This window comes from Tripterygium wilfordii, chromosome 17 (genome assembly GCF_013401445.1).
Source record: "Tripterygium wilfordii isolate XIE 37 chromosome 17, ASM1340144v1, whole genome shotgun sequence".
In the NCBI taxonomy this organism is placed as follows: Eukaryota; Viridiplantae; Streptophyta; class Magnoliopsida; order Celastrales; family Celastraceae; genus Tripterygium; species Tripterygium wilfordii.
Genome location: NC_052248.1, coordinates 12,645,814 through 12,668,619, shown reverse-complemented (window position 1 = coordinate 12,668,619; position 22,806 = coordinate 12,645,814). Strand labels below are relative to the sequence as shown.

The 22,806-nt window shown below is 38.1% G+C and overlaps 6 protein-coding genes across 8 annotated transcripts; 2 read left to right on the top strand and 4 right to left on the bottom strand.

Annotated features, from left to right (window-relative positions):
* LOC119981956 (mannan endo-1,4-beta-mannosidase 4-like) lies at positions 1–1,977 on the top strand. Its single transcript, XM_038825095.1, has 5 exons — positions 1–305; positions 490–684; positions 937–1,059; positions 1,156–1,352; positions 1,626–1,977. Exons 1-5 carry the CDS (start codon positions 111–113, stop codon positions 1,975–1,977), a joined length of 1,062 nt encoding a protein of 353 aa, XP_038681023.1. The 5' UTR covers positions 1–110.
* A 4,079-nt stretch (positions 1,978–6,056) lies between these two features.
* Positions 6,057–7,373, bottom strand: LOC119981955 (F-box protein CPR1-like). The gene has a single exon (XM_038825093.1). It carries the CDS (start codon positions 7,371–7,373, stop codon positions 6,057–6,059), a length of 1,317 nt encoding a protein of 438 aa, XP_038681021.1.
* Positions 7,374–9,386: 2,013 nt separating this feature from the next.
* On the bottom strand, positions 9,387–12,974 carry LOC119982814 (mannan endo-1,4-beta-mannosidase 4-like). Its single transcript, XM_038826389.1, has 5 exons — positions 12,522–12,974; positions 11,436–11,630; positions 10,894–11,016; positions 10,593–10,798; positions 9,387–10,502 (listed from the first exon to the last, which is right to left on the bottom strand). Exons 1-5 carry the CDS (start codon positions 12,852–12,854, stop codon positions 10,145–10,147), a joined length of 1,215 nt encoding a protein of 404 aa, XP_038682317.1. The 5' UTR covers positions 12,855–12,974; the 3' UTR covers positions 9,387–10,144.
* A 699-nt stretch (positions 12,975–13,673) lies between these two features.
* Positions 13,674–15,805, bottom strand: LOC119982812 (mannan endo-1,4-beta-mannosidase 4-like). The gene is made up of 5 exons (XM_038826386.1): positions 15,362–15,805; positions 15,033–15,227; positions 14,577–14,699; positions 14,290–14,495; positions 13,674–14,195 (listed from the first exon to the last, which is right to left on the bottom strand). The coding sequence occupies exons 1-5, from the start codon at positions 15,692–15,694 to the stop codon at positions 13,838–13,840; spliced, it is 1,215 nt and encodes a 404-aa protein (XP_038682314.1). The 5' UTR covers positions 15,695–15,805; the 3' UTR covers positions 13,674–13,837.
* A 214-nt stretch (positions 15,806–16,019) lies between these two features.
* LOC119982813 (GEM-like protein 1) lies at positions 16,020–18,166 on the bottom strand. 2 transcript variants are annotated; one of them, XM_038826388.1, is made up of 4 exons: positions 17,832–18,166; positions 17,663–17,746; positions 16,885–17,159; positions 16,020–16,349 (listed from the first exon to the last, which is right to left on the bottom strand). In XM_038826388.1, exons 1-4 carry the CDS (start codon positions 17,938–17,940, stop codon positions 16,149–16,151), a joined length of 669 nt encoding a protein of 222 aa, XP_038682316.1. In that variant the 5' UTR covers positions 17,941–18,166; the 3' UTR covers positions 16,020–16,148. The 2 variants fall into 2 exon arrangements, with proteins under 2 accessions (XP_038682316.1, XP_038682315.1); XM_038826387.1 differs by having other exon boundaries at positions 17,645–17,746; positions 17,832–18,164.
* A 1,258-nt stretch (positions 18,167–19,424) lies between these two features.
* On the top strand, positions 19,425–22,560 carry LOC119982169. Of its 2 annotated transcripts, XM_038825402.1 has the most exons (3): positions 19,425–19,612; positions 20,129–20,192; positions 20,305–22,560. In XM_038825402.1, the coding sequence occupies exon 3, from the start codon at positions 20,413–20,415 to the stop codon at positions 22,075–22,077; it is 1,665 nt and encodes a 554-aa protein (XP_038681330.1). In that variant the 5' UTR covers positions 19,425–19,612; positions 20,129–20,192; positions 20,305–20,412; the 3' UTR covers positions 22,078–22,560. The 2 variants fall into 2 exon arrangements, with proteins under 2 accessions (XP_038681330.1, XP_038681329.1); XM_038825401.1 differs by lacking the exon at positions 20,129–20,192.
* The last annotated feature ends 246 nt before the right edge of the window (positions 22,561–22,806 follow it).

Sequence of the window (22,806 nt, the reverse complement as noted above, 5' to 3'; positions counted from 1 at the left end):
TGGCTTTTCTTGTTCTCTTGTTACAGCAGGGATTGATCTGCCAGTCTCAACCCAACATCGCCAGTTTTGTGAAAACAAATGGTGTCAATTTTGTGAAGGAAGGTAAGACCATGTACTTGAATGGCTTCAACGCGTACTGGATGATGATGATGGCAAGTGATCCGTCCACCAGGACCAAGGTCTCCACCACCTTTCAACAAGCATCGAAGGCTGGCATGAATGTTGCCAGAGCTTTTGCTTTCACCGATGGTGGTTACAGTCCCCTTCAGTCTTCTCCTGGAGTGTACAATGAAAACATGTTCAAGGTCAGTTATCTATGGTTTGGAGACTTACTGGTCCGAGATGGCTCAGCTGTCTGGAGGGTATATTGGGCTGAGAAATTCTCGGTTTTAAAAAAAACAGAAAAAACATACTACTGTGATTGCAATCAGAATCGTTTTGTTAATTAATATGTTCCAATAACATTTGGTCTGTTGTTATATATTACAGGGATTGGACTACGTGATTGCAGAAGCTAAGAAATATGGGATATATGTGAGACTGTGTATGGTGAATAACTGGAAAGCTCTTGGTGGCAAAGCACAATATGTTCAGTGGGCAAAGGAACGTGGACAGCAAGTGGGGGAGGAGGATGATTTTTTCACAAACGCAGTTGTCAAACAATACTACAAAAACCATGTCAAGGTGCATAACATTTTCTTAACCCTAAAACGAGAATAACTCAGTATGCGTGTCCTTTAGACATCCCATTAAACCCAAAATCGGGTCGGGTTAGACACAAGCAACCCTTTGATAGGGTGCTCGTTACACCCCAAGTTCGAAGAGATAACCAATTAGGGTATCGTCAATAAAACATTACCATCTAGGAAAAAGGAAAAGAAAAAGACACAAATATGACCATTTTGAGGGTATTGATTGTCTTCTCGTGATTTGCAGACTGTGCTCACAAGAATAAACACAATAACTGGGGTGGCATACAAAGATGATCCAACCATCTTTGCTTGGGAGCTCATGAATGAACCCCGCAGCACCACTGACCTCTCCGGAAAGCAAGTTCAGGTCTCTCTGTCTTCTTATTCATTAATAATATCTGATTCACATGCCATATATATATATCAAGGCTTAGGTACCTAAACAAATACAACATTTTTACAGAGTTGGGTGGAAGAAATGGCGGCATACTTGAAGTCCATTGATCAAAACCATCTACTGGACATAGGGTTAGAAGGATTTTATGGAGTTTCAAGGAACCAGGACAATCCCAATGGATTTATTTTTGGTACCGACTTCATTTCCAACAATCAAGTCAAACACATCGATTTTGCCACCATTCACGTTTATCCTGAATCATGGTAATCTAGTCTTTTAATTCCACATTCTTTTACTCTATTAGTAATCGAAAATGATAAAGATCTCAATCGTTAGTCGGATATCTCAGTTATCCCAACTGTTGAGTTGTATGTACAAGATTTAAGTGAATTCATGGGCTCCACATATCCCACATGATGCATATGAAATTCTGTGCATATACTTCATCAACTGGGATAACTGTAATACCAGCGATTGAGATCCCTATCCTAATTGATCAGTAATTGATTTTATGCAAAATAAATCTCTCTCTGCAGGTTACCAAATGCAACTCAGGAGGGTCGTAGTGCTTTTTTGTTTAAGTGGATTCAGGACCATATCCAAGACACTGCGTCTATGGTTAAGAAACCACTGGTGTTAGGGGAGTTTGGAAGATCTTTAAATTTATACACATTGCAGAAGAGGGATGGCTATTTTAGGAAGGTGTACAATACAATATACAGAAGTGCCAGAAGTGGGGGCCCATTGGTTGGTGGGCTTTTTTGGCAACTCATGGCCCCAGGAATGGAAAGCTGGGGCGATGGCTATCAAGTTGTCTTGGAAGAAAGCCCCACAACTGCAGCTATCATTGCCCACCAATCTTTCCTGCTATCATCTTTATCGCACTAAAGGAAAAAAAGAAAAAGAAAAAAAAGACTCTATTGCTACCCAATTGAGTTGGTGAAAGTCATTGCCATTTATTCAATAAAACTTGTTGGCAAGCATTAAGTTAATCTTGCAACATAGATATGTTGGATTTGTACAGTTTCCAAACTATTTGGCCACCTTACATTACATGTAGGATGACAAAATATCCATATTTCTGCATAATATCTTTGCAATAGCAATTGATATTCTGACGGCAAGTTACTTTGACAACCATTGGACTCAGGTGCCGGCCACAATATGACAAATGATCTCCGCAATCTTTCTATCCATTCTGAGTGTGATGGTACTGATGAAGTGAACATTGGGGATGGGACAAGTTTGCAAATTTCTCATACTGGCACTACTACCCTTCACACACCCACACGTCCTCTCACTCTCACCAACACCTTATATGTTCCCTCTTTACAAAGAAATTTACTTTCAGTTCATGAGATTACAAAACAAAATAATGTTTCTATTGAGTTTTTTCCTTTCCATTGTGTCATCAAGGATCTACCTACGGGTCAAGCTATGGCTACGGGTCGATGCATTGATGGACTTTATCAACTTGAGCAGAAACATGTCTCCTGCTATACTGCTTCCTCTTGCTCCCCTGGTGTTAAAACAGATCTTGAAGGGTGGCATCACCGTTTAGCCCACCCTTCCTCCACTTTGCTGACTCATATTATGCACTCAGTACATCTTCCTTGTACTCAGCAACCTTCCAGTACTTCCTTATTTTGTAATTCTTGCCTTATGAATAAAAATCATAAACTTCCTTTTGGTAACTCGACTGTCTCAAGCTCTGCTCCTCTTAATGTCATTTACAGTGATGTTTGGGGCCCAGCCCCAGTCACTTCCATCGATGGCTTCACCTACTATGTTGTGTTTGTTGACCATTTTACTAGATACACATGGTTATTTCCTCTACACCATAAATCCGAGGTTTTCAAGGTCTTTGTACAATTCAGAAAACTTGTTGAAAAACAGTTTCAAACGTCAATCCGTACACTCTACACCGATAATGGCGGTGAATTTCAAAAACTAAAACCCTATCTCAGTGAAACTGGTATCAGTTGGTTTCAATCACCCCCATACACTCCACAACATGTAGCTCTTGCTGAGCGCAAACATCGTCACCTCACGGAGACTGCCCGTATGCTTCTTCACTGTGCTAACCTTCCTTTCTCTTTTTGGTCTTTTGCTTTTCAAACAGCGGCTTACCTAATAAATCGCCTTCCGTTGGTTTCCACAGCTCCTCTCACTCCTTTCCAAAAACTTTTCCAACAGCCTCCCAATTACACCAAGCTTCGAATTTTCGGGTGTCAGTGTTATCCGTGGCTGCGACCTTACACTCAGCATAAATTGCAACCTCGCTCCAAACCTTGTATCTTCGTCGGCTATTCAACCTCTCAGAGTTCGTACAAGTGTTTTGATCCTGCCACTTCTCGCGTCTATCTCTCACGACATGTAATTTTTCACGAATCCACTATGCCCTCCTATCACTGTCCTCAGTCCCCGTTGGTTTCCTCACCTTCTACTTCAGATGTTATGCCTTCTCTTACAACTCCAGCTCAATTACATGTCCTTGCCTCCACTTCGCCCCCTGATTCTTCCCCGTCCACTTTGCCAGCTACCTCGCTGCCCTCTGACTCCACCCCCGCCTCTACTCTTTCTTCACTTCCTCCGATTCCACCACTCTCTACTGCCCCTGCTTCCACTACATCTTCTCCACCTCCATCTCCTCGTCCTCGGATGATTACTCGTTCAATGAATAAAATATTCAAACCCAAACACCTCAATCTTACCACTATTCATCCCCTTCCATCAAAGTTAGAACCCGCTTCTGTCAAAGCTACTTTAGCTGATCCAAATTGGAAAGCAACTATGTGTCAAGAGTTTGAGGCCCTCACCCAACATCAAACGTGGACCTTAGTCCCTCCATCTCCATCTATTCGGCCCATTGGGTCCAAGTGGGTTTTTCATATAAAGGAAAATCCTGATGGCAGTGTGGCTCGTTATAAGGCCCGCCTTGTGGCCCAAGGATATGCCTGAAGGCCTGGTCTTGATTATTCAAACACGTTCAGCCCGGTGATAAAATCGGCAACCATCCGTACCGTTTTAACCATTTATGTATCTCAAAACTGGCCTTTGCGTCACTTAGATATCAACAATGCGTTTCTAAATGGGGTTCTTCAAGAGACGGTCTATATGCGTCAACCAAAAGGTTTTGAAGATCCTTCTCATCCCAAGCATATCTGCAAGTTAGCCAAATCTATCTATGGTCTTAAATAGGCCCCGAGGGCCTGGTACACTTCCTTAAGCTCCTGCTTACTCACACTGGGATTTGTCAACTCTCATGCAGATCCCTCCTTGTTTATTCTGTAAGAGCATACTCATATAATGTATATATTAGTCTATGTTGATGATTTAATTCTCACTGCTTCTGACATTTCTCTTCTTATCAGAATCTCAAGTACTCTGGCAGAAAAATTTTCCTTGAAGGATCTAGGTGATCTTTCTTATTTTTTGGGTGTTGAGGTTTAGCCTACTTCTAATGGTCTGTTTTTTTCGCTGCACAAATATGTTCGAGACTTGCTTCTTCATGCGGACATGGATGGTGCTAAACCTGTCAATACTCCTCTACCTTCACATTTGCACACCAAAATTGATGATGGCACCCCTCTCTCTGATCCCACTCCTTACAGGCAGCTGGCTGGAAGTCTCCAATACCTATCTCTAACTAGACCCGATGTATGTTTCGCTGTCAACCGCTTGGCCCAGTTTATGCATCGACCCTCCGACGCTCACTGGACTCTTCTCAAGAGGGTCTTTCGCTATCTCAAGGGTACCATTACTGCTGGTATTAATATCCTAAAATCCTCCAATCTTTGTCTTTAAGGTTACTCAGATTCTGACTGGGCTGGACATCCCGATGATCAATCTTCCACCTCTGCTTACCTCATTTTTCTTGGTTCCACCCCTGTTTCCTGGAGGTCTCGAAAACAACGTGCTATTGCTTCCTCGTCCACTGAAGCAGAGTATCGTGCTTTAGCTTCTACTGCCTCTGAAGTCGTTTGGCTGAAACATCTGCTACATGATCTTCGCATTCGTATAGGCCAACCACCTCTAATTCACTGTGACAATCAAAGGGCCACTCAACTCAGTCTGAATCCCGTTCATCACTCCCGGATGAAGCATATTGCTGTCGATCTATCTTTTGTTCGCTCTCTTGTCAACAACGGTACAATCTGTGTCCAGAAAATCTCTATTGTTGATCAACTCGCCGATTTGCTCACCAAGTCGCTCCATCGTCCTCGTTTCACCAGTCTGCGTTCCAAGATTGGCATCACCTACGGGCCCCCAATCTTGAGGGAGAGTAAAGACACAACCCCAGGATAGGCCCACATAGGCCCATAAGTTTTGGTCTAGTTCATAAGCCCATAACTTTAAGTGTGTATCCTAACGGATCTATTGTCAGTGTGTACAGCTATGTCTGCTCTTGTCAAGCTCTCCTCTTGACCATTGTCTATGGTCTAGGCTAGGTTACTACAGTTGAACTACAACATGTATATATATAGGTTGTATATCTCTCAATCGTGAGTTAATGAAAATAATCTCTACAAGATCTTTTAATAAGAACATTGCTGACAGTTCTGGGTTGATCAGAAGCTAACTAGTCATCCGTCGTATACTATGGTACTTGCCAACTTAACCAAAACATCGCTCACACCTCAAATGCTCGAAATCTACTATTATTTGATAATGAGGTTTCTTTGAATAACATCATGATTGATATACGACAGTTGTTTCTTTTTTTTTTCAGTGAGAAATTCACATGTCATTGATCACCAGCAGATCAATCTCATCTCTTACAATAGAAATGAAAATCCATCCAGTGACTGAACAAACTTTGTGCAATAAGGGTACTTTTTGGTAACACAAAGTCTTTCAGAAGATTCAGAATTTTTAGCAGACAAAGAAAATTAGTTTATAAAAATAGATGGACGTAATAACAACCATGCATATGGATACATACCAGAGGAAAAGCAGCAGCGACATCATGTATTTGCCTTGTTCAAATTGAAATAATATGTTCCACGTCCTCGAGATACTCTTTTAGACTTCAAATCTCCATAATTCTTGAGAGACATCAGGCTTGTAGCACAACTAATTATCGTTCCATCATACGAATTTGAAGGGCTTACCATGGTTGACAGGCTATCAGTTTCTGGATCATAATAAAATATTTCAGAGTAACGAAAACCACTAAAGAGCATCACACCATCCTGCCAAGCACCAATAACATTTAGCCCTGCCACATTATTTATAGTGTATTGCTTTACCCACTCTTGGTTTTCATAATCTTTCAAGATCCATATATCAAGCCCCATTGTTCCCGTATCACTATCATAATCATAATCACATATGACATCTGATATAGCTAGGAATTCCTTGAGATTAAACAAGGTAAACCTACGCCGCTCATGGTGAACTGCAGGAAGGGTGGTATATTTGTATTCCTCTTTTTTCAGATCAAAAGAAAGTAACATCTCCTCATGAATATTAAACTCAGGTGAAAAAGTGGTAGTGACTATTCTCCAGTGTACGTCTCCATAAGCAGGCACAGCTTCTGTATCTGGAAGAACAGGAGGTACAGCTGTGATCTTTCGCCAAGTGCTAGTGCCTAAAGTATAGATATTAGTTACCATGCTATTTGAAATGGACTTGTAATCACCCCTGCTATCTACATTGTATGTATGAACAATCTTGTACTCATTCGTCGCACTGTCAAACCCCATACAAAAGGTGTTTATTACGATACCATTATTCCAATAATAATCTGGGGTTCGGTCTGATCCTTCTGTAGGAACAGGAGGCAGTATTAACACTTCTTCTCTGAGAGGATTGTAAAGAAAAACTCTCTCTTCACAACTTTTGCTTCGAAATAAAAATAACCCATAACCAAGGTAGTTTGAGAGATAGTCCCAATAGCAGGAATACCCATAACCAGAAGAAGTCCGGTTGTATGGATTCACAAACTCGGCAATTGGATACCGACTCATGTTGACAGTGTGATTGAAGTTGTCAGCTTTCAATGAGTAGACCTTCATAGTATCCCTTCGATGAGTCGGGGTTTTAAGAAATAGTAATTCGGATTCATTGGACCCATGTCTAGTACGATGAGTATTAACAAAAGAAGGGCTATCGATGATTTTGCACCAGACTTTGCATACTCGTCGGCAGCACAGGAGTAATGTTGCTGATAATCTCAATAGTATGTCCGCCACTAATTCGACAGGAAGGTTAGGGATCTCTTCGACCCCGGACTTAGGCTCCCATCTCGAAATCATTCTTTTAGATTTATTTTCGGCCATGTTTCTTCCTGGAACAAGACTGTAGTGATGGTGATTTCTTCCTGGACTCGGCTGTTTGCTGCGAAGAAGAGAGATTATTATGATAAAAAGGGTATGGAGATTAGGTTTGGTGAGTCTGTTTCGATCTGCCCTCGTTTAAAGGAATATTATTATGATTTAGTTTTTTTTAATTATTATTATAAGTTAGTTTATGTTGATTTAATTTTCCTAATTTATATTTAATCTAAGTTGTGATTATATATTTATATTTTTGCTTTTATTTTTAAATTTCCTTACAAGCCATTTTCTCCCTGTGCCCATTTTCTACTTTTTTGTTTTTTGTGATTTGATTTGAGTTTTGACCGTAAAATCTTCTAAACGTATATTTGATGTTTTCAAATTTTAAAGAGATTCAAAATTCATATCATGTTTTAATTATTTTCCCTTTTTTTTTAAACCCATTAGAAAATACCTTCAAAACACTCAAACAAATCAATACCTCCTTTTCCACGACAGATTTTTAATTATTTTTTAGCGATACTAAGGTAGTAGCATTTTTACAGTAACATGTCGTTTTTCGTTGTCTATTTTGGTTACTTGTATTAGTTTAGAGATTCTGATGCAAGTCCTCTAAGTACGCCAACAAGTATATCTATAGTGCTTCAAATACTATCCTTCCTTAACAGTATAAACACTCAATACTTAAGTTAGTATCGAGATTAATCACCAACCAATAATCACAAAGCAGTACTTAAAAAATTAAATTAACTTGAACCCGTCCCTCCTTTTTATAGTCAACGATATGAATATTTATTCCGCTTAATTCGGTTGATTCGTTGGGATTGTGAAATCAAATCCCTAATTTGAGGGTCGATCATCCTCAGATATCAAGGGTCTATTGATCTAAACTCTATGCAGTCGCTTTTCTATCTAACGAGATTCTGACACGTGTCTGTAGTCAAATGACTTGTCACAAGTGGTTTAGTTAAAAAATTCTTCTACGTTGTTCTAAAAATCTCTTTAAACTCATGCTTGTTGGACTAGTTTAGTTTTTTTTTTTAAAAAAATCTTTTACTTATCTCGTTGGACTAATTTAGTTAAAAAAAATCTTTTACTTGTCTTGTTGGGCTGGGTTGGTTAGAAAACCAAACTTTTTACTTGTCTCGTTGGGCTGGTTTGGCTTAAAAAAAACCAGACCTTTTACTTATCTCGTTGGCCTGGTTTGGTTAAAAATCTTCTACTTGTACTAGAAAATAGAAATCTCTTGAAATTAAAATCGTCTTAAGGGTTGATGCCAAGATCTCTTCATAGAGAGTCTACAAGCCGAGAGGCACAAACCAGTACAAACTTCTAATGCTTTCTTTCTTTGTAAGGGAGAAATCATCATCACAGTCTTGTTCCACGAAGAACCATGGCGGAACATAACTCTAAAAGACTGGTTTCGGGATTGGAATCCAAGTCCGAGGACGAGGAAAATCCCCCCTGCATTCCTTTTGAATTAGTGACAGACGACATACTATTAAGGTTATCACCAAAATTACTCCTGTGCTGCCGACGAGTATGCAAAGTCTGGTGCAATATCATCGATAACCCTTCTTTTGCTAATACTCATCGTACTAGATATGGCTCCTGTCAAAGATATCAACAAAATATCAATGATATCTTTGACAAATCAATAAAATCTTTGAATTTGTCAAAGATATCAACAAAATCTTTGATTTACTTTATTAACATTATTTTTCTTACTTTTCTTTTCAACGCCTATATAAAGGCATGTTGTACACAATCAACATAGAGTGAAATACAGATCTTTTACTTCTCTAACATATCCTTTTACTTCTCTAACAGCTCCAATGAATCCGAATGACTGTTTCTTAAAGCACCAACTCATCGAAGGGATTCTATGAAGGTCTACTCATTGAAATCAACATGAGTCGGGGTATCCAATTGTTGAATTTGTGAATCAATACCACCCGAACCCATCTTTTAAGTACATAAGGGATTTCTACAATTCGGACTATCGCTCAAACTACCTTGGTTATGGGTTGTTTTTATTTGGAAGCAAAAGTTGTAAAGAGAGAGTTTTTCTTTACAATCCTCTCAGAGAAGAAGCGTTAATACTGCCACCTGCTCCGTCAGAACGACGGGGATCCCCTGGGCCTGATGATTATTGGAGAGATGAGGTCGTCATAAACACCTTTTGTCTGGGGTTTGATATTGCAACAAATGAGTACAAGATTGTTCATATGTACAATGTAGAAGGCTGGGGTGATTACAAGTCCATCTCAAATAGCGTGGTGACTAAAATCTAGACCTTAGGCAGTATCACTTGGCGAAAAATCGCAGCTATACCTCCTGTTATTCCAGATGCACAAGCTGTGCCTGCTCATGGAGACATACACTGGAGAATAGTCACTACCACTTCTTATTCATCCGCACATAATATTCATGGGGAGAAGTTACTTTCTTTTGATCTGGAAAAAGAGGAATACAAATTCACTTCCCTTCCTAAACGCCATGATGAGGATGATCTGCAGGCTCATTTCTTTCCTTACTGCACAAAGTTTGTTTACCCACTGGATGGATTTTCATTTCCATTGTAAGAGATGAGCATGATCTGCAGGCTCATTTCTTTCCTTACTGAAAAAATTGAAAAAAGAAAAAAGAGTAACAACTATTGTATATCAATCCTGATGTTATTCTAAGAAACCTCATCATCGGAGTGTACTTAATTAAAAATGGGATGTATATAGTGCTCATCGACACTAAATAACAGTGTCTTTTGATTTTCTTTAGTGCGATAAAGACCATAGCCGGCGAGATTGAAGGCCAATGACACCTGCAGTTGTAGGGCTTTTTTGCAAGACAACTTGATAGCCATCACCCCAGCTTTCCATTCCTTGGGCCAGGAGTTGCCAAAAAAGCCCACCAACCAATGGGCCCCCACTTTTAGAACTTGTATATATTGCATTGTACACCTTCCCATAATAGGCATCCCTCTTCTGCAATGTGTATCCAGGGAACTTCCAAGATTTTCCAAACTCCCCTATCACCAGTGGTTTCTTAAGCACAGAGGTACTGTCTTGGATATGGGACTGGATCCACTTATCCACAAAAGCAGCTTGGGCTGCCTCAGTTGGATATGGTAACCTGCGGCCATTCGTATAGTTAAAAGCTTAATTTTGCATAAAATCAATTACTGATAGAGCAAAAGGATGCAGAATTAAAAGAGTAGATTACCATCCTTCAGGATAAATGTGAATAGTGGCGAAATCGATGTGTTTGACTAGATTGTTGGAAATGAAGTCAGTACCAACAATAGCTGTATTGGGATTGTACTGCTTCCTTGAAGGTACTGAATTTCCATAAAATCCTTCTAACCCTATATCCAGCAGATGGTTTTGATCAATGGACTTCAAGTATGCCGCTATTTCTTCCACCCAGCTCTGTAAAAAAAATTTATTTGTTTAGGAGCCTTGATATATGGGGCATGTGAATCAAATATTATATAATTAATCAATAAGAAGATAGGTAGAGAGACCTGAATTTGCTTTCCGGAGGAGTCAGTGGTGCAGCGGGGTTCATTAATGAGCTCCCAAGCAAAGATGGTTGGATCATCTTTATATGCCACCCTAGCTATTGTGTTTATTCTTGTGAGCACAGTCTGCAAATCGTGAGAAAACAATGTATTAATTATATAATATGATTCAAATAAAAAAAGTTTATTTTAATTTCATATAACTTGTTATATATTTTCCTCTCAATGTTAGTTATTGAGTTAATTCATGTTCTTGTAGGGCCAAATTATTTTCTCTTGATAGAAATCCATATATTTATATAAAATATTTTCCTTAATTCTTGTTCAGAACTTTTCATAGATGGTAATGTTTTATTGGGTTGGTAAGTAAGGAAAGAAGGGCAAAAAGGGTCATTTTCATTAACAAGGAAATTAAGCCAAAACTAGTATGCAAGGTCTCATATATCAACCCCATCATTAGTCATACTAATAAGTTGTTCAATCACATTGGAAGCTGAATCTCTTCCCACACACACACATTTAGGGTTAAGGAAAATGTTATGTACCTTGATATGGTTCTTGTAGTACTGTTTGACAAGTGCGTTTATGTAAAAATCATTTTCGTCTGTCACTTGCTGTCCATGTTCCTTTGCCCACTGAACATACTGTGCTTTGCCACCAAGATCTTTGAAGTTATTCACCAAACCCAGTATCAAATGTATCCCATATTTCTTAGCTTCTGCAATCACGAAGTCCAATCCCTGTAATAGATAATAATGTACCACATGTAATTGGAACATATTAACAAAACGATTATGATTGCAATCGCACTAGTAAATCTCCAAACCATAATCCGAAAAGAACTTTTAAAAAGAACTAAATTATAACATGTTTGGTAAAGCTTATTTTGGAGCTTATATGCTTCAAAATAAGCTCTATCAAACAACCCGCATAAGCTAACTTATAAGCTCCAACAAAAAAAGCTTCAAATTGAAGCTTATTTTTTTTTACTTATTTTTTTTTATTAAGATAACATTATATATAATATTATAAATTTTTTTATTTTCTCTTTTAAATTAAATTTAAATAGATTTTTTTTGGAATTTATAAGCTAACTTATGTTATAAATTTCGTCAAACACCGACAGCTTATCTCATAACTTACGACTCCGTTTGATAGAGCAGTTGTGTTGATTTTCAAAGCTAACGGTTAAGTTGTGAAAAAAAACTGAATTTAAAGCTGTGAGGTGTTTGGTAAAGCTATTAACTGTTGTTAGCGGTTAAGTAGTGTAAAATATATATTTTTTTAAAAAAATTTAATTATTTTATTTTAATATAAATATAAATATAAATTATTTTATTTATAAATAAATGAATAAATACAAATTATAAATTAATTAATTAATTTATTATTTTATTTAATTTAATATTTAAATTATAATTACTTTAGTTTAATATTTAAATAAATTTATAATTTAATATACACTACGTTATTAATTTAATATTTATAGTAATAAAAAATATTAAGATATAAGAATTATTAATGGTGAAGTAGATGGGACCCAATAAAAAGTAATTGGGTCCCACCTGTTTTAAAAATCTTAACAACAAAATATATGGGTCAGCAAAAAAAATTAAAAAGTAATAACTGACCTTGAACATGTTTTCGTTGTACACTCCGGGAGAAGACTGAAGAGAATTGTAACCACCATCGTTGAAAGCCCAAGTTCTGGCAACATTCATGCCATACTTTGATGCTTGTTGAAAGGTGGTGGAGACCTTGGTCCTGGCCGACGGGTCACTCGCCATCATCATCAACCAGTACGCGTTGAAGCCATTCAAGTACATAGTCTTACCGTTCTTCATAAAATAGACTCCATTTGTTTTCACAAAATTGCCGATGTCCGCTTGAGACTCGCAGATCAATCCATGCTGTAACAAGAGAACAAGAAAAGCCAAGAAACGAACACATATTTTCCCTAACATCCTAATAATTCTTTATACCTAATATTCAATATCAAAATGCAGAGAGAATCAATCTGCCGATATATATGAATAATGTTCTGATTACAGTGATATTTATGCTTTTTTTCACAAAGGAATGACTAGTCAAAGAAAAATTATGTTTTCTACATATAGTAGACGAGGTCACCCATCCCAATATAACTCTCACATAAATATGCTTAACTGCAGAGTTATTATGGGATATTGTCATCCAGCAAAACGCGTCGTTGATGATTAGAAACTGAAATTAATTATGTGTTAGCATTCTTCAATAGTAGAAGACTGCAACACTTTCCAATTTCCATACGTTGTCAAGGACAGTGATGTTTTCCATAGAACAACTGTGACGGCTAGTGATTGGAAAACAAGTCTGCGGCAAGTTATTTATATATTTGGTATCACTTAAAATTGGCACAACTTTAAAAACATATAATTAATATAGTTCATCCTATTTCTGCCATACAACTAAAGCTTACAGCTTCAAAATTTTCCTCTTTGGAGACTCCAACTCTCCTTTCTTTTATCCTCCAAAGAATGAAGAAAGTTCCTCTAGTGACAGCAATACTGACCTATTGCATTGTACTTGGCAAAGCAAAGACAAATTATTTTACATGCCATAGTGGCCCCCATTGATGCTGCTATTCTACCCTTAGTGGGTGATGTTAGAACCAAAGTTGTTGCCTGGGACAAAATACATAAATTGTTTGCGAATGGCTCGAGATCAAGAGTCATTCAACTCAAAACTTTGGATTTGAATCTAGAGGTGACCAAATCATACCCAAAAGTATCAAACGTTGGAGATGAAGAAAAGGAGATCGACAATGGAAGTTATCAAGTGTGGCTAAAGAAGCCATATTCAACTGGAAAAAGTAGAAAGGAAAGCTGAAAATGTTGTTTTGATGGTGTTTATTGAATAATGACAATGCCTTCACTAACTCAATTGAGTCGTAACAGTCTTTTTTTCTTTAGTGTGATAAAGATGATAGCCGGCGAGATTGTAGGCCAATGACACCTGCAGTTGTAGGGCTTTCTGGCAAGACAACTTGATACCCATCGCCCCAGCTTTCCATTCCTTGGGCCAGGAGTTGCCAAAAAAGCCCACCAACCAATGGGCCCCCACTTTTAGAACTTGTGTATATTGCATTGTACACCTTCCCATAATAGGCATCCCTCTTCTGCAATGTGTATCCAGGGAACTTCCAAGATTTTCCAAACTCCCCTATCACCAGTGGTTTCTTAAGCACATTAGCACTGTCTTGGATATGGGACTGGATCCACTTATCCACAAAAGCAGCTTGGGCTGCCTCGGTTGGATTTGGTAACCTGCAGCCGTTCGTATAATTAAAAGCTTAATTTTGCATAAAATGAATCAATGATAGAGCAAAAGGATACATGCAGAATTAAAAGAGTAGATTACCATCCTTCAGGATAAATGTGAATAGTGGCAAAATCGATGTCTTTGACTTGATTGTTGGAAATGAAGTCAGTACCAACAATAGCTGTGTTGGGATTGTACTGTTTCCTTGAAGGTACTGAATCTCCATAAAATCCTTCCAACCCTATGTCCAGCAGATGGCTTTGATCAATGGACTTCAAGTATGCGGCCATTTCTTCCACCCAGATCTGTAAAAATATTATATTTGTTTAGGTACCTAAGCCTTGATATATGGCAGGTGAATCAAATATAATTAATGAATAAGAGACCTGAATTTGCTTTCCAGAGGAGTTAGTGGTGCAGCGGGGTTCATTCATGAGCTCCCAAGCAAAGATGATTGGATCATCTTTATATGCCACCCCAGTTATTGTGTTTATTCTTGTGAGCACAGTCTGCAAATCAAGAAAAACAAAAAATGACTCAAATAAAAAAGTTTATTTTAATTTCATAATAAGTTGTTAGATATTTCCCTTAATTCTTGTTCAAAACTTTTCCCAGATGGTAATGTTTTATTGGGGTTGGTAGGGAAAGTAGGTTTCGTTAACAAGGAAATTAAGACAAAACAACTTTCCAAGGTCTCATGAACCCCATCATTAGCCATACACTCATACTCATAATTGTGTAAATCAAATCGAACCTTCAACAAATTCCACCTAAAACAATTAAAAGTCAAATCTCATCCCACACACAGACACACATTTAGGGTCAGAGAAAATGTTATGTACCTTGACGTGGTTTTTATAGTACTGTTTGACAACTGCGTTTGTATAAAAATCATTTTCATCGGTCACATTCTGTCCATGTTCCTTTGCCCACTGAACATACTGTGCTTTGCCACCAAGATCTTTGAAGTTATCCACCAAACCCAGTATCAAATGTATCCCATATTTTCTAGCTTCTGCAATCACGAAATCCAATCCCTGTAATAATAACGTACAAATGTAATTAGAACAATATTAACAAAACGATTCTTATTGCAATTGCACTCGTAATTAGTAAGTCTCCAAACCATAAACTGAAAAGAACTTAAAAAAAAAATTAAATAATAACTGACCTTGAACATGTCTTCGTTGTACACTCCAGGAGAAGATTGGAGGGAACCATTACCACCATCGTAGAAAGCCCAAGTTCTGGCAACATTCATGCCAGACTGAGATGCTTGTTGAAAGGTAGTGGAAACCTTGGTCCTGGAGGATGGGTCACCTGCCATGATCATCACCCAGTACGCATTGAAGCCATTCAAGTACATAGTCTTACCGTTCTTCACAAAGTTGACTCCATTTGTTTTGACAAAATTGATGATGTCCGGTTGAGACTGGCTGATTAATCCCTGCTGTAACAAGAGAACAAGAAAAGCCAAGAAAGTAACACCTATTTTTGCTAACATCCTAATATTCTATATATCTAATATTCAAAATCAAAATGCAGTGTAGTTTCTTGTGCAGAGAGATAATCGGGTGATATATGAATAATGGTCTGATTATAGTGATATTTATGCTTTTTCACAAAGGAGTGAATAGTCAAGGAAAAGTTACGTTTTCCACATATGGTAGAAATAACAGTTAGCATGCATTTGTCCTTATACAGTTGTCAATTAGTTAGCTGTATTTTCAGTCTATTAATTGTATAGTTGACATACCAAATATAGAATACAGCTCCCAGAGATGAATAAACATTTCATGAAACCTAAGCCTAATTTATTTTGGTATCAGTGCCGGAAAAAGGGAAAAAAAAAAACAAAACAAAACAAATCCTTCTATAGGAAGTACATATATGACTGAAATATATATATAGAGCGCATAAATTACTGGTACGAAAGGAGTTGCAAATTATTTCACGAATTAACAGGAAAATGCAAGGTAACTGTCACGAGAGTGCTGCAAAGCTTCGGTTAAATGCTTCAATGCTTTGTCGTAGGATATAAACCCCATAAACCAGAACTCATGGCCATCTCTTGTCTCAATGTTGATGTACTTTGCTGAATGATTCAACCTGTCTGAAGAAGGATTCACTGACCCTAGCTGGTCAAGCGGCACCACCACCTAGATATAAAAAATGTGGACATATTGATGGTCAGAAGTTGCCAAAATTTAGGCATTAGTATAAACTAATTAGAAATCCAAGAGAAACAGTGAAAAGAGAGAACATCGGAATCATGCCCAAACACTCCTAAGCAACTTAGCATAAGTAGTGCTGATAAAAACCTTTGTCCCTTGTATGAAATCCAATCAGCATAATCATAATCAAAGTCTCAATGCAAAATCACAACTCAAGGAAAATTGCCAATTTCAAGTATCTTCAACATAATCATCAGAATCGAGATTTCAAATCTTTCCTATGTGGCTTTGCCCTAATTTCACGATTTATTTAGATCTTTACGTAACCTTGGCTTGAATAAAATTTGAAGATCACAAATGCAAACCACCCAATATTTAAGAAATTATGAAAGATTAGAGGTATTCTGTAATTTTGTTATTTGTTTTCACAACATGGATTGAAGTAATCACATGGCAAGCCACATAATAGGTCACAGAAACACCATATAGACTGCATAAGCAAGTAATAGAGTAGCAATACCTTGTAATACGTCCACTGCGGCTGTCCTGTGGGAAGATATTGATAGAGGGGATTATCACTACAAAAAGCTATTCTTTTGGTGGATAAATACAGTGTGCCAATCACAGGTCCAGTGGCGGTAGAGAGATAGCAAGCAAATGTCTTTAACAGCTTCTCTCCGGGTAGGATCTCAAATGTCTGTTGGAACAATTTATCATGCCCTCCTTCTGTTAGCACCTTTGTCTCTTGAGCAAGCCTAGCCATTGCCGCATCACTCACACTAGGACTAGTTTTGACTGCCATCAAACAAGATGTTTACTTGTTAGCCCCCAAACCATGAACATAGCATGGCAATTTAACTATAGAGTTCTTTGGTTTCCAAGCTAAGGCAAATATTGCTACAGGTGGAATTTTGTTTCTTTGATTTCCTTTCCTTTCCTTTTCCTTTTTTATTTTGTTTTTAACTCAGCAAAGTGATTCTACGGACTCTCAATCTATCAATTAATCTTGGATTCCCACTATTGCACTTTTTAGTCCACACTAGATTGTTCAAACATACAAAGGAAAATGGATTCAAGACACCCAAGATCATAAATTTCAATAGAAGTCCAACAAGATTCTAGGGTTTGTTCGGATTGAGGACTTTGCGGGTGCTTGGGGTTTTGGGATTTGGGATTACGAATCCTAATCTCACATAAAACCCCAAACACCTTCCTTTAAAACATCCTCAATACAAAACAAATCCGAAGAGAAAAGGAACACAAAAGCTCCAACAACTCACGGTGATGCCAAATGCTGCCGGCATAACTCTCCGCTTTTCTGGTGACATCTTCAAACCGCTTCCCACACCGATTCAACGAATCACATATCTTATCCATTGGTCCTGCAACCCCATTGAAAGATCACCAAAAACCCAAATAAACCAAACAACAGGAGATTGAAAATTAAAAAAAAAAATCAAAACTCACGTCTGCCTTGTGGGCCCTGTCCATTTGAAGGGAGAGGAGAAAGTTGGAGGTACGGATTACTGTTACCGTAGCTGTTGTTGGTCGCCGTGGTGGTGTTGCGATGATCCATGATGTTGTTGTGTGTCCGTTAGGGGTGCCACAGATCGCCTTCAGGAACTGACGTTACCACAAGTCCAATCCGCCGTCCAGCCCCCGCCGGCGTAACTTTAGTGGTGCAGATTCTGATGTTGCGAATGTACCGAATGGTAGCAATCTGAAATCAGAAAGGCCAAACAACGAGAGCCGGTGATAGTGGCACAACGCTAAAGAAGAGAATTCCTCCGCATTTCTTTAAAGAAAAGAATCATGAAAAGAAGTTCGTAATGCGTAAAAGGCACGCGCAACATCAATTTTATCTAATAATTAGGAAATATGCATCAGACCCCTGTATTTTGGGTCGATTGCACAGAAACACCCCCTATATTAACAATTTCCTCATCATATGACACCTGATCACTTAAAATGGTTATTAAATATGAACAAATTTTAATTTTAGGTTATTTCCTTGAACCTTTAAACCGTCAGGGACGAAATTGAAAAGTAGAAAATATTTCGGTGATAAAATGTGTTGTATTATTTTATATAATACATATTTTACTTTATTCTCTCAAATATTATAATAAGCTAGTGAGGTAATAATAACATGCCAACTCAAATCCTAATTTCTAACATTTTATTTTCATTACTCAAATATTCTTATATTAAAGGGAAAATTCCATACCGATACCCTTAATAAGACTTTTGGACATCTAGATCCACTTAAAAAACACATAAATACCCCTGGGCATGTCAATTATATTACTACCCTCGTTATATATCAGTTAATGTTATTGTTTGAAAACTGTAACATGAAAGAAAAAGTCTCAAATTCAAACAATTTCGACGACGATTTGCTACACCACCACTGCCATTGGACTCCCCTTATTGAGATGCATAATGCCCAGCTAGATTCCATCCAAAACGACCATCGGAAAGGAAAACCCGAAGTTGGCCCATTTTGTTCACGTAATGTTGTAGTTTCAAACTGTAACATAGACATATGTTATCAGATTTGTACAATTTCAGATATGAACTTTTGTATAATTTTCAGATCCGAACTCAGTACATCTCAGATTACGATCTCATATCTCATATTACGTCTTATATCTAAGAAGATGAAAAAGAATAATAATAAAAATAAGAAGATGGAGAATAAAAAAACGAAGAAGATAATGATGGAGGTGTGACAATGGTGGCGGAACGACTGTGGAGATAGACGACGGTGGTGGTGGAGGCAAACGATGGCAATGGTAGAGGTGGAGGCAGAGGTGACAGTAAAATTTTCTTAGATCTAGGTATTCTTAATCTATGACTATCGAAGAAGAATAGTAAATATAAGAATATAAAATTATTGATTTTTTAAAAGAGATATCAACGTAAAAAAGAGGTACTTATGTGTAAAAGAGATTTTCAACTAGACCCATATGTTCATAAGTTGTCAAAATGATATTTATATGGCAAATGCCATATGGATTTGTTTGTAATGTCAAAAAAATGTGTAGAGTGGGAATGTTTAAGACACTTTTGTTTCAGGTTATGGTATGAGTATGACAGTACGGATAGTGCGAACAGTGATGTAAGCGAAATAAAGCAGAAGGGAAAGATGAGTGAGTGAGTGACTGAGTGAGTGAGCGAGCGAGTGAGTGCCTGAGCCCGATGAGTGGGCTCCGACGCAGTTTGGGGTTCTCTTGACATTTGACAAGGTACAGCAAGCTTTTATCGCTTCATTCTTTGCCTCAATTCGATCTTTTCTCACTCTACACCTCCATTTACGGTGCCTCAATTCATCTTCTCCGAATTGCTGCTAATTTTATCTCCTGATTCATTTGATATTTGCTGGCTTCATGATTGTTTCTAATTATACTTAACTGTCGGTTGTTGCGATTCGCTATTGGACGGTGCATGCACTGAAGAATCTCTAGGGTGCGTTTACATAATTTTCATGTGACTTGAGTTTTCAATTTTTGATGTTGTGGTATGGTGGGAATGAATCAAAAGGAATTTCAGTATGCTTTCACGAAGCTCTTGAGAGACTCTGGACAGTCTCATCTGCCATGCCCTTTTCAAACTTGAAAATGCTCAAAATATAGTTATTCTCTAGCCATCAATGCAGGATTTTGTTGAGTGAGTATTCATGTGGTGAACTACAACTAATTTCCACCATGGGTGATTGATTGTGTTGAGAGCTTATTGCCCTTATTGGGACGTTATGATTGCAGCGAATTGGACGATTGATTAAAGTATTGTTTACATTCACTGCAGTGTAGATGTTGTTGAACCTAGGTTTGTTTTGGACCTTTTGGTATATTTTTCTTTCTTGTGTTTCTCCCTATACTTGTGACATTTTGACTGATCAGGTGGAACATCTCTTTTTCTCTGGTTGATAATTTGACAGGTTTGGGCCTTTCCCTTGGGCACTTCACTTCTGGCCGTTACTATTCACGTTGGCAATTGATCATTTTCTTGTGACTAGAATATTAGCCTCAAGTCCCTTTCTGTGTCCATGGGCATTATAAAGATTCAACATCAAGCATCAGCCTTTGGTTGCCCCCGCACTAAATGTTCTTATCGTTCTGGTGGAGAAGACACAAGGACAGAAGGTGATCCCATTTTAGGGGGAGATTCTGGGGATAATAATGATATGTATGAGCCCATCGAAATGAACTGTGAGCTTGCATTGTTGGATGACCAGCTATGCGACATTCCGTATGAACTTTACGATTTGCCAGATTTAAGGGAGATTTTATCCTTAGAAACTTGGAATTCATGTTTGACAAACGAAGAGAGGTTTATTTTGTCAGATTACCTTCCAGATATGGACCAGCACAGCTTTTGGTTGACCATGACGGAGCTCTTTAATGGTAGTGATATATTCTTTGGGAATCCACTGGATATATTTTTCAAAAGATTGAAAGGTGGATACTCTTCTCCAAAGGTGGCTTGGTGCAGAGAGGCGTTGCAGTTTATACAGAGGAGAAAGTATTATCATTCACTAAGATCTTACCATGACAATATGATGCAGACGTTTGTTGACATGATAAGTGTTTGGGATCATTGCAAAACTTCTGGTATCAATGAAAGGATTAATATGTGGACAAGAAGGGAAAAATGCCAGGGTGCCCATTTGTTTGACCTTAATACATTCCCGAAGGATGAACGTATGTCAAGTGACGAGGTTAATCCTATTGCGGACACAGGTCATTTGTCAAATGTTACAAAGAGTAAGATAGGTAAAAGAGCAAGTGAGGTTTTGCCCTCTCCATCTGTGAACAGATCAAATATTGATGTTCAAGAGTGCAGACCAAAAGGGGTTTTAAAGTTGAAGTCATCTGGAAGTAGTTCTGTCCAAAATCACAATTTAAAAGTGGTTCCTGGTGATGTAGCCGAACACAGTCGCCCTCTACCCAAGGGAATTTTGAAACTAGTGCCCAAAGCGCCTTCCACCCGACCAGAACACTCAGAAGTTCCAAGACTTGTACAATTATGTTTACCAGACAGTACTCAAGAGTTAAAGGATCATAAATCCTCCTCTTTTTCAGCATCCATGAATTGTTGGCGTGCAGGTTATAAATACCCTTTGCAACCACAGAAGGATGGCAGTAGTGAATTTCATACATCTGTACACCAACCTTTGTGCACATTGAATCAGCAGGAAACTGATGTAAGAGCTAGTAGCTATTCAGGCAGCTCTGCAAGAAATAGAAAGAGGAGGATGAATCCATCCTTAGATGATATAACTGCTGGTGCGGAACACATATTCTCCAAAGGTGATGTATATGAGTCATCAATGGATGCATTGGGTGGAAAGAAATATGATGTTCATAGTGAAACTTGGCAGAATTTGGGTGTGGAAAATAGAAACTTTTCTGCAAGATCCTTGGTGCGATACCCATTTGCCATTGAGCACCGTGATTCGGGCCTGGGCATGGAATCCTTCCTAAAAGAGCATATCCCTACAGGTCCAAGAATGTCAGATAGTGGTTGCGCTAAGCAGGAATGTTTATCAACCTCTTATTCAGATCGAATGAAGAGCCAAAGAGATTTTCCGTTAACATACAAGCGAAGAAAAGCTTTAGCAAAGCAGACCTCAGTAGACTTCAACAAGCCACCAACAGCAGGAGCTGTTTTAAACGCTGCAAGTCCAAAAAAATCATATCAACACTGTTGAGGAGGGTGCAAAGGCAGTGAAGATGAACTTTATAGGTGGAAACATACACCTTTGAACAAGGAACCTTGAACCACGCATCGACTAAAATAGGTATCTCTTACTAATGATACCAAACGTCTTCCTTTTATATTTGTAAAAAATTAGTCCTGTAAATGCCTCTATAGTAAAAGAAAGTTATCATATCATCTCTAAGCCCCTAGCTAAACCAAATACAAACTTTGTGAGTAGTATGATGCATAGCATATGCATGTAATGGTGAAGAACAAAGTGCATTGAAATGAAAGGGGACGTTAGGTCAAAGGAAAAAATGATACTGCAACCAGCCCCATGCATGTGTATTGGTGCACACTTAGGCACATACGTATAGGTCAGCTAACATTAAGCGGTAGGGTTCATTTTGTAGATTATATGAGGTAGAAAATCAGTCTTTGGGGTCTGTTGTGTGATATATTTAAGTGAAGATGCAGCCTATGTTAGAATTTAGATATGGTTTTAATAATCTGGAATGCCCCTGTGCTTCTGTATTTTTTTTAGAGTATAATTTCACACAAGCTTTGGGAAGGGGAATCAAATCCCTGTGCTTCTTGTTTCTTGTGAAGAGAGAGTGTTTCTAGTTGCCTCTGTTTTGGTAAGCGAATTCATACACAGATATCTTCACACACACAGACGTTTGAATTCACAACTTATGGGCAATATTTTCCAGCCCCAGCACTCTTGCATCTTGTCCAA

Bases quoted from the DNA above. Each gene is read 5' to 3' on its own strand.
- LOC119982812 (XM_038826386.1), bottom strand. From the start codon at position 15,694: ATGTTAGCAAAAATAGGTGTTACTTTCTTGGCTTTTCTTGTTCTCTTG. The intron at 15,228-15,361 runs GTCAGTTATTAT...TTATTATTACAG, and splicing joins ACAACGAAGACATGTTCAAG to GGATTGGATTTCGTGATTGC. The intron at 14,496-14,576 runs GTCTCTTATTCA...ATATTTTTACAG, and splicing joins CCTCTGGAAAGCAAATTCAG to ATCTGGGTGGAAGAAATGGC.
- LOC119981955 (XM_038825093.1), bottom strand. From the start codon at position 7,373: ATGGCCGAAAATAAATCTAAAAGAATGATTTCGAGATGGGAGCCTAAG.
- LOC119982169 (XM_038825401.1), top strand. From the start codon at position 20,413: ATGGGCATTATAAAGATTCAACATCAAGCATCAGCCTTTGGTTGCCCC.
- LOC119981956 (XM_038825095.1), top strand. From the start codon at position 111: ATGTACTTGAATGGCTTCAACGCGTACTGGATGATGATGATGGCAAGT. The intron at 306-489 runs GTCAGTTATCTA...TATATATTACAG, and splicing joins ACAATGAAAACATGTTCAAG to GGATTGGACTACGTGATTGC. The intron at 1,353-1,625 runs GTAATCTAGTCT...CTCTCTCTGCAG, and splicing joins CACGTTTATCCTGAATCATG to GTTACCAAATGCAACTCAGG.
- LOC119982813 (XM_038826387.1), bottom strand. From the start codon at position 17,940: ATGGATCATCGCAACACCACCACGGCGACCAACAACAGCTACGGTAAC. The intron at 17,747-17,831 runs GTGAGTTTTGAT...ATGGGGTTGCAG, and splicing joins ACAGGGCCCACAAGGCAGAC to GACCAATGGATAAGATATGT. The intron at 16,350-16,884 runs GTATTGCTACTC...TTTTATATCTAG, and splicing joins CGCAGTGGACGTATTACAAG to GTGGTGGTGCCGCTTGACCA.
- LOC119982814 (XM_038826389.1), bottom strand. From the start codon at position 12,854: ATGTTAGGGAAAATATGTGTTCGTTTCTTGGCTTTTCTTGTTCTCTTG. The intron at 11,631-12,521 runs GTCAGTTATTAC...TATCTATTACAG, and splicing joins ACAACGAAAACATGTTCAAG to GGATTGGACTTCGTGATTGC. The intron at 11,017-11,435 runs GTACATAACATT...CACGATTTGCAG, and splicing joins ACTACAAGAACCATATCAAG to ACTGTGCTCACAAGAATAAA.